The sequence below is a fragment of the Cariama cristata genome, unplaced genomic scaffold (genome assembly GCF_000690535.1).
Source record: "Cariama cristata isolate BGI_N322 unplaced genomic scaffold, ASM69053v1 scaffold29988, whole genome shotgun sequence".
Classification (NCBI taxonomy): domain Eukaryota; kingdom Metazoa; phylum Chordata; class Aves; order Cariamiformes; family Cariamidae; genus Cariama; species Cariama cristata.
The window spans coordinates 19,310-28,460 of record NW_009632281.1 but is presented as its reverse complement, the minus strand read 5'-3'; the positions used below and the strand labels follow the sequence as shown (position 1 = coordinate 28,460).

General features: G+C 36.3%; 1 protein-coding gene across 1 annotated transcript in view; it reads right to left on the bottom strand.

The window, feature by feature from the left end:
• Positions 1–1,166: 1,166 nt before the first annotated feature.
• Positions 1,167–9,151, bottom strand: part of LOC104166394 (speckle-type POZ protein-like A) — a gene marked incomplete at its 3' end in the record, with an annotated part of 10,044 nt that continues 2,059 nt past the window's right edge. Inside the window, exons 4-6 of the mRNA XM_009706294.1 lie at positions 6,266–6,393; positions 1,465–1,642; positions 1,167–1,373 (exon numbers count right to left, since the gene is read on the bottom strand). Coding sequence (XP_009704596.1) covers positions 1,167–1,373; positions 1,465–1,642; positions 6,266–6,393 — 513 coding nt within the window. The remainder of the gene's footprint in view (positions 1,374–1,464; positions 1,643–6,265; positions 6,394–9,151) is intronic.

Here is a 9,151-nt window from a genome sequence, read left to right as displayed (position 1 = left end):
TCAGAAGGCCAACCGCATCCTGGGCTGTAACAAGAAAAGTGCGGCCAACAGGTCGAGGGAGGTAATTCTGCCCCTCTACTCCGCTCTGGTGAGACCCCACCTGGAGTATTGCATCCAGCTCTGTAGACAATTGCATCCAGCTCTGGAGCCCTCAGCACAGGAAAAACATGGACCTGTTGGAGAAGGTCCAGAGGAGGGCAACGAAAATGATCCGAGGGCTGGAGCACCTCTCCTATGAAGACAGGCTGAGAGAGTTGGGGTTGTTCAGCCTGGAGAAGAGGAGGCTTTGAGGTGACCTCATTGTGGCCTTCCAATACCTGAAGGGGGCCTATAGGAGAGATGGGGACAGACTTTTTAGCAGGGTCTGCTGTGACAGGACAAGGGGTAATGGTTTTAAACTAAAAGAGGGTAGATTTAGACTTGACATAAGGAAAAAATTTTTTACAATGAGGGTGGTGAAGCAGTGGAACAGGTTGCCCAGAGAGGTGGTGGAAGTCCCATCCCTGGAGGCATTCAAGGTCAGGCTGGATGAGGCTCTGAGCAACCTTATCTAGTTGGAGATGTCCCTGCTCACCACAGGGGGGTTGGACTAGATGACCTCTGAAGGTCCCTTCCAGCCCAAATGATTCTATGATTCTATGATCTATTACAATCCTTTCGTGAGTTGATCAGTTCTTTGCCTTTTTATGTATTCTGCCTATAACCAACCCATTTTAGGAAAGACACAAACGAGTCCTCACTGTGAGAGATCTCAAGCGCATAAAAGCAGAAGCAGCTCTCTGTGTTGATTAAGTAACTATCCATCCAAAACACTCATAGAGGTCAAGTGCTTGCAGAAACTGTGAATGAAAAGGACTGCTTCACTGCCTCAGGGCTTAATTTGAGTCATAATTCATCTGTTGTTTCTTTGTGTCCTAGCTACCATATAAAATGTTTTAATACACTACAACAAAACCTTAGTCAAGTCAATCAGCTTATGTGAAGGTATGAATTAAAGCAAAAAGGGGTAGAGATTACTAGGTCAATTACATCAGTGGCTAATGTTAAAAAAAAAAAAACAAACACTGATCTAGGGCAGATACAAACACTTGAAAGAACAAATCCTCCAGAACCTCTCCACAGTCAGCCCTATCTGCTCTTTCTACACAAACTCCTGCGGAACTCACCAGGAGAGCGTTCAGGAGTAGCACCTCCTCCACTCATGCACCAACATGCAGTACCCATCTTCCTCAATTTGCAAAACTTAAAGTTTTCTGCAACTTTTCCCCATTTCACAAGGTACAAATATTTACATGTAAAATTTTCAGTCAGGCTTACCTTTTTGCTTTCCTCCATTTCATGTTCAAACATTGCATTAAAAACTGGAGATCGTGCTATATCAAGAAAAGTAAATATTAAATATAATACATTTAACTTTTAGAAAATTAAATTACAAAATAATAACAATACAAAAGTAGAAAGTACCTGCAAGGACAGATTTATGAGCTTTGAATTCTTGTCCTCCTACATAAAAACTGCAATCTGTAAATCTTGTTGTTTCCCAGAGATTCCCTAAATCTTCTGCTAGTCGACATTCAGGTACCTTCAAAGTGTTTGTATTAGACTGTCCTGATATATTTACTGAGTCTTGGACCACGCTTACCTAACAGAAAATCACAGCAAGACAACTCCTTCATAACTGAATGCCAATAATAATTAAATTACAGCACCTATTGCTAAAATCTCAGCAATTCCAAAGCAAAGCAAAAAAACAGTGATATTTCTGGCATTAGGTCGGAACCATAAACCCATGCTTTACAGTTTACTTTTAAGTAACATAAAACAAATAGGGCTTTACTTACAGACTCCAATATTGTGTATTTATCCAACCAAAACAAACAGAAAGAGCACAATACCACATGTCACCTGACAGAAATGCCAGAGTCAAGGACAGAGATGGTTCTTGGGACACCAGTGGGATCAAAAGAAAAGTTCATGCTATTTCAGAGATAAATTAACAGTTCAACACTCTTCACACATCTAAGTAAAATACATACAATATAAAATTCTAAACAGATCACCAGGATCACAAGCTCACAGAAAAGTTTCATAAGAATAATCCACAGAAATTTTGAATATGATATTCCTAATTTTAATTACAGTAAGTTCATACTTAACCTGCAATGTGATAATGCAAACTAAGTGCAAGCAACATAGCTCCTTCATTATTTCATTTTACTCTGTCCAGCTGAAGTAGGAATCACAAGTGATTGTCTTCCAAACAAGATTAAAGTCATTATTTTAGAAATGTGATGAAATATAAGATGTAGTAGGTAAGTAACTTTAATAATGAAATGCATGCTCACAAGATGTAATTCTTGTAAAAACCAGTGAAGAAAACTGTGAAATACATGCATTTGAAGTGAATATATTGCCATTATCCCCCATGTTTAAGTCTCTCACATAAGTAGTAAACAGGATAGTAGCATTCTTACTTGCTTTTTTCAGATATTTTTTACATACTAAGTCCTTTTAATCAGTATGCTGGGAAAACAGAAGAGCTCAGCAGTTTTTACTTCTGTTGTCTGAGGGCACACACCTGAGAATAAAACCTTCATAAAGAAGAGAGCCATACTACAAGATCCTGATCACTGCATCTCCCGAATACAGAAAATTTAGATTATACATTATGAGAAAATGCTGATACTGTTAAGATCAGTGCTTTGTTTGATTTCCAGAGGCACAGCATCTGGAATAAATCTGGCATAAAGCAAAAAATAGCACAGCTAAGCTTCACAGAAAGTCGGAGCACTGCAAACCAAACTCCAGATCAGAGGAGGAGGATGATCCAATTAAGACAGCAGCTTGGGGATTTGAATCATTGCCAAGTTCCCCGTTTCATCCCATACCCCTTTGTGATTATAAGAAGTTCCTTTATATTCTTCCACCTTTTAAAGGAAAAAAAGAATATCCCAAAGCTCTGCAAAATTTCACTTTCACACTGGAAAAAGTCTATAGAGCTATTGTGTACTCTATTTCACAGTTTTCATACACAAAGTGAATTCGGGAGATATACATACACACAAAGTTTCAGCTTAGCAAAGCTAGTCTTCTGTTGTCAAAGGAGAGTTCCGCGTCTCCAGAGACTTGACTCAAAGTTCATGATCCGGGTTGTCTGCGCAGCATCCTCTTGTTAGCTATAGACCTTGCTAGGCACTGTCATCTACACATTCTTCACGTGTACTTAAACTGATACCTGATGTTCCAAGCTTTTATTTTAGAATGGTTTCTAGTATCTATTGACAGTTGTGCAACGCAACAGTTGGCTATTAGCCATTCTTTTAAGATATAACCTGAGCAAAATTTTAATTCAAGTCTCCTATATCCAAGTGGCCTGGCATGTATTGTCTATAGATGTAACAACTTTTACAGATTCTAAATACAAACACTTACAGGGGTCTGATATTTTGTATCTCCCTTGTCTAGATGGTAAGCTTAAAGTCAAGTGCTTTTTTTTTTTTTAAATTTATTTAAATCACGCTGAAATCCAATCACATGAATCCCACATAACTATTGAAAACTCATCTTAGGTTAAAAGTGACTGTTTTATGATACCTGATACGAATTCTTACTTCAGGCACCTTAGAGTTGTGTTTATAAAATGACTCACAATAGTTAGGGTATCTCTTCACTAAACTGCAGGATGGTAAGATGCTACAACTAATAGCAAACAACTTACCTTAGAGAGTAGAAGCAATCTAGCCAGGATTTCCAGGTACTGCACAAGGTCTGATTTACTTTACTTCTTAGGAAGCTACCCAATACGTAGCTTTTGCCCAGCATACATATTTTAGGGGCAGAGGTCCTGCTGGCATTGCATACACTCATGTGTAAGCATATATAAAAATGTATAAACTAGGACTTTAGTTTATAAACTATATTATCATTACTTTTATAATAATAAACTTATAAAACTAATACTACAGCTTTTTTAGATTTTTTTTTGGTATAACATAGTTTACACTATACTAAAACTATAGTATAAACTATAAACAAGTTCTGTGTGATGACAGTTAACACGGATAATGTCTGTAATTCTCTTGGTTTTGAATCTGTGGTGATCTAAAGGTAAAGAAGATGTAAGTGATACCCTAGACTACTCTCTCAACCTAAGCTAGGTAAGAGATCTGTGAAAGCACCCACTGGGAAAAACATCCCTGCAGAGAATTTACTATTCTATTAGCAAATGAAACTACTCGCACAGCTTCAGTAACTTCAGTTTATATGGAAAGTGAGAACTGAGTGAAACAGATCAGTTTGCTTAAAAAAAAGTAAAATTATGAAGTTGCATTCAATCAATAGGTCACTTGTCGGTGGCAACATCAGGCTTTGCAAAGTATTTAACTCAACAACTCTTCAGTTTCCAATCTAAGGACATATCCAGCTGATCTTAAGAACATTTGGCAACACAGAAGGAGTATCTCTGCTGCCAAGGAAGACCAAATAATCCTTCTGCAAGCCAAGAGGGAGAAAGGAAGAGCCAACCAGCACAGTTTGAACTCTGTGGCCTTTGCTAAATACCTGCCATATCTGACAAGTTTCAGCAAGCCAAGTGCAATATAGTTTTAAGAAGTGGTAAGTTAGTCTTCCAACTAGGATACAAGTAGGAAGGCAAACACAGGAATTAGCATTTACAGTTAAGTTTTGAAAGGACAAAAACTTCAGACTTGTCTATAGAAACAGGTCCTTCAAACAACACCCATTATTTCTAAAGACAGCTGAAGAGCTAGAACACCACATCCGAACAAACAAATTTTAAAAATACTTGGATTTCCAATTTTTTTCGCTCGAGCCTGAAACAAGCCAGAAGTTATTTTAACATGCTCACTGTGCACAACTAAATGTTGTACTTCCTGCAGCATTTATCATCAGGGTAGGTCAAACACTTCTCAGTGTTTTAATGTGAGTGGCTTTTGTGAAGTTTTGCAGCAAAACAGTTATATTTAAAGATTAGCATTAAAATTTAAGTAAGATTTCTCTCTGGAAAATTCAGTATTTGTTCAATTTATTTTTTTTTAAACAAACTTTATCTCTAAAAGTAGATAGTGACCTATTTCCAAAACCAAACACTATTTTTTAAGAGCTGTTAATTTACATCAAAGTATTCATTATGAGGGCAACTTAAAATGAGAAAATACTCAAAAGTATCTTTACAGAACCATAAAACACTTGTTACATCTGCTTTTATCACCGAAATAATTGTATTCGTCACAAATTTATCATGCAGCTAATTTAACTTGTCTAAGTGAAAATAAGATGCACTATATTTGCAATATCTAGTCTCAGGGGCCACATTTCAATTATTCTTCCTACACAGCATAATGACATATAATTAAATTGTAATCTTGCCAAGACAATTTTACACATTTCCTGTAAATACACAGATCAAAGCAAACTTATTAGCAGTTAGAGCATCTATCATCCTCCTAAGTCACTAATCACTTTATGGCAGCAAAGATAACCAGTCAATGTATATTTAACATACACTGTACTCACATTGCAACTTTCTCTAGTTTCCATTTTTAACGCTGAGTAAGCTTTTTACTGAATTTTGATATGACAATTTAGGTTACCAACATAACCGATACTACAAAAGCAACCCATCATACACCATGAATTTTATAAATTTTATGCCACAGCTCTCAATATTAACTCAATATTAAGCAGTCCTTCTACAGGATACTTGCATTTGTTCAGAAAACAAAATGTAACAATTACTATAAGAATAAAGTGTTTCATTTACTGGAAAGACCTGCTCATTGGTTAAAGCCATCAATTATGATACTAGAGGAATATAGATTCTGACAATTAGCTGGTGGAGGTTTTTTTTAATAACGCAATCCAGCATGTAGACATTTCCTATTGCTTATCCAGTGAAAAACAGTCCTATAATTCCAAATACAACTTCTTTAAATAAAAGTGACCTCAGTAAAACCGTACTTCTACAGACAGCACATAACAGCCACCTTTTACATAAATAATTCTACAGTCAATTCTAATGTAATCCTGGCAGATTCAGGAAGAAGCTCAACAGTTTATGCTTCAGTATACACATATCAAAAAAGAAAACAAAATACAATGCAAAGTAAATGTATATTTTACCATATTTACAGTTTACCAAAGACAACTTTTATAGCATGCTACTGTTTAAATCAACATAAACTTCTATTTATTAAAGCAGAAAACATTTTATTTAAAGGTTTACCACTTAAAAATCTATACCCACCTCACAAAATAATGTCAGCTTGTCATCTGGTAGAAGACCATTAGCTTCATCTAGTAAAAAATCTCTTCGGATAAATTTCTTAAAACCCCAGTCCTTGCCTTGCACAAATCGATACGCTCTTTGGCTTTCTAATAAGAAACAGTTATGTACAAATAAAGCAAGTTAAAAATATTAACAAATAACAACACCTAAATTCTACATTCAGGCTGTTAATCAAAAAATGAATCAATTTAACACATTTGGATCACGTGTCACATTTTCAGAAAATCCACAATTAAATTTTTTTTAATGTTGTAATAGTGTTATTTTATAAAACACTTGACAGAACTTAGTAGAGCACAATTTGCAATTCAAACCATATCATCTCCTTAAATGTTATCTTAGGCACCATCCAGCAAGCAAGGACTTTATCAGTTAATGTTTAAGAATGCCAATGTGTCAAAACAGAAATTGTTCACAGGGAAATACCATTACAATGAATTTATCATCACAAATGCATTCTGACAACACTTCTGCAGTTGTCATAACAATCCGTTTTGACTTCTTCCTGAAATGGAAAATCTTGTTTCAAAGGTTGAAATCATTTTGAAATACAGTAAAAGCATTAAAAAAGCTGAACAGAAATACAAGCTTTCAAGTAACAAACTATTTTTTTGGTCATAAAAAGATATTATTTATATTTATCTTTTAGCCATAGAATTATTCTTTTTTAATCCATCAGATTTGCCATGACCACACAACCCTTTTTTTCCAGTTCTAACGTTCACAGCCCGCAAAAGAGTTCCCAAGGTCATATTAGTGCAAATACATGTAATTCAGTAAGATTTGCTATTTTACATGGCTTACAGGTTCACTGTAAAGTGGCAACTTGTTCCACAAACTGAACCACAGGAAAGAGCATGATATACTTTTATGTGGAACGAAAACATGGGAAAGAGGTTATTTGGGAATGGCTTTGAGAATATACGTAGAATAAACCATGTTCTAAATTATATTTAGAAAGATCATTCAAAATGAAGAGAGCAAGAATACTTCTGAAATAACACCACAGGAAAGTAAAAAAAAAAAATCTCAAAAGTATTTTTTCCTTTCATTCTGAAAAAGCTGGGCAAGAAACATGACATCATTTCATCTGCTGTATGGATACTTTAAACTTCTAAATTGCTCTCCAGAAGGCTAAGTCACAATTTTTTTATAAGAGTAAAGTATTTTTCATGACAGAGTCTGTTAAAATATTATTCTTTCTACAACATTCAAATAAAGACATCAGGAAAGTCAGACTTCTCTACACTAGTTAACTGTGTAGCATCACTGAAGCAGACTCAATCACGTAACACGCTGCATATGTTAGAAGACACACACATATAATGCATTGTCCTCACTGCCAATAGTTGGAAAAATGATACTCACAACAGTTTTTCCCTAGAATTAGATCGAGCAAAATATGTTGTACAGGTTTTGATTTTATTTTTTAAATACAATGAAAAACAACCCAGGAATTGACAATGCAGGAGGCGTCTCCATCCCTATCACCTTATCACACTCGCATCTTCAAACAAAAAAACCCCTTACCCATGTAGAGCACAGAAGCAGAGGGAAATGCGCTTACTGAAGTGCCACATGGGCTTTCAGGGTAACAGAACAAATTTAGACCACTGTTCACATTTTTAAATCTGTAAGCCAATGAAGAAAAATAGCCATTTTACAAAATATTGCTTGAGTTTTCTGGCATCTGGATTAGTGTTTTCACATTTTTACCAACTTGCCAAAAACTCAGAACAAACCTCATGAAATTGAATGAGAAAATAAAATCAGAAAATCACATTTGAAAAAAAAAGTCAAAAATGTCTTCTCTAGATTCAGCTCAATTCATCATTTCGCAGACTAAGATTTTACTGCTACCAGCAATGACCACTGTTAACCCTCTGAAATTAAGTGATCAGTAGCAATTTAAGGAAACCACAAAAACAAAGCAGCATAAAAGTATAAATGTATTTTTTTTTCTAATAAAGTTAAAATATTAGTTTGTTACCTATTTTATACACAGCTTCACCACTTGAAGCAGCAGTCTATGCATGAATTATCAATTTACAAAGGACATCTAAAGTCGGGCATCATTATACTGTATAAATAAAAACACAGCGTCTCCAGAAGCAGATGGTAAATGGCTGGAAAGTCCAAGAAATAAGATTTCTGTTGGTAATTTCCCAAAATGATGTTTATAATTCCTGTAGTGCCAAATACAGGACAGCTACTATTGCAAAAACTGAAGACACATCTACTCATAGGATTTTTGGGTTTTAGCACCAATGTGATTTTTAGCATTTAAAGTAACACTTGGAATCTTCAGGAGTGCCTCTCTGAAGTGCCCATAAGCTCTAGTACACAGCATGGGGTAGAAACAGGAGGAATTAGAGGTCTGTGTGCAGTTGCAGGGCTACGATCTCCATGGCCTCCCAGAGACATGGTGGGATAGCTCAGGCAACTGGAGTGCTGCAGTGGAGGGGTAAAGGTTCTTTTGGGAGGCCAAGCCAGGAAGGCGAGGCAAGGGAGCTACCCTTTACCTGAGAACTGCAGGAACGTGTGGAGCTCTGCCTTGCAATGGATGATGAACCAGCTGAGAGTTTATGGGTCAGGAGTAGAGGGCAGGCCAACGTGAGCAATGTTGTGTGCACTGTCTGCTACAGACCTACTGATCAGGAAGAAATAGACGACTGGCAATTGGGGTCCTGGCGGACAATGAACAACATCCAGCAACGAACCTCTAAGGTAAAAAAGGACCAGCTAGTTAAACACTAGAACCGGTTGCCCAGGTAAGTTGTGGAGTCTCCGTCCTTGGAGATATTCAACACATGACAGGTCCCAAGCAAATTGCTCTAGTTGATC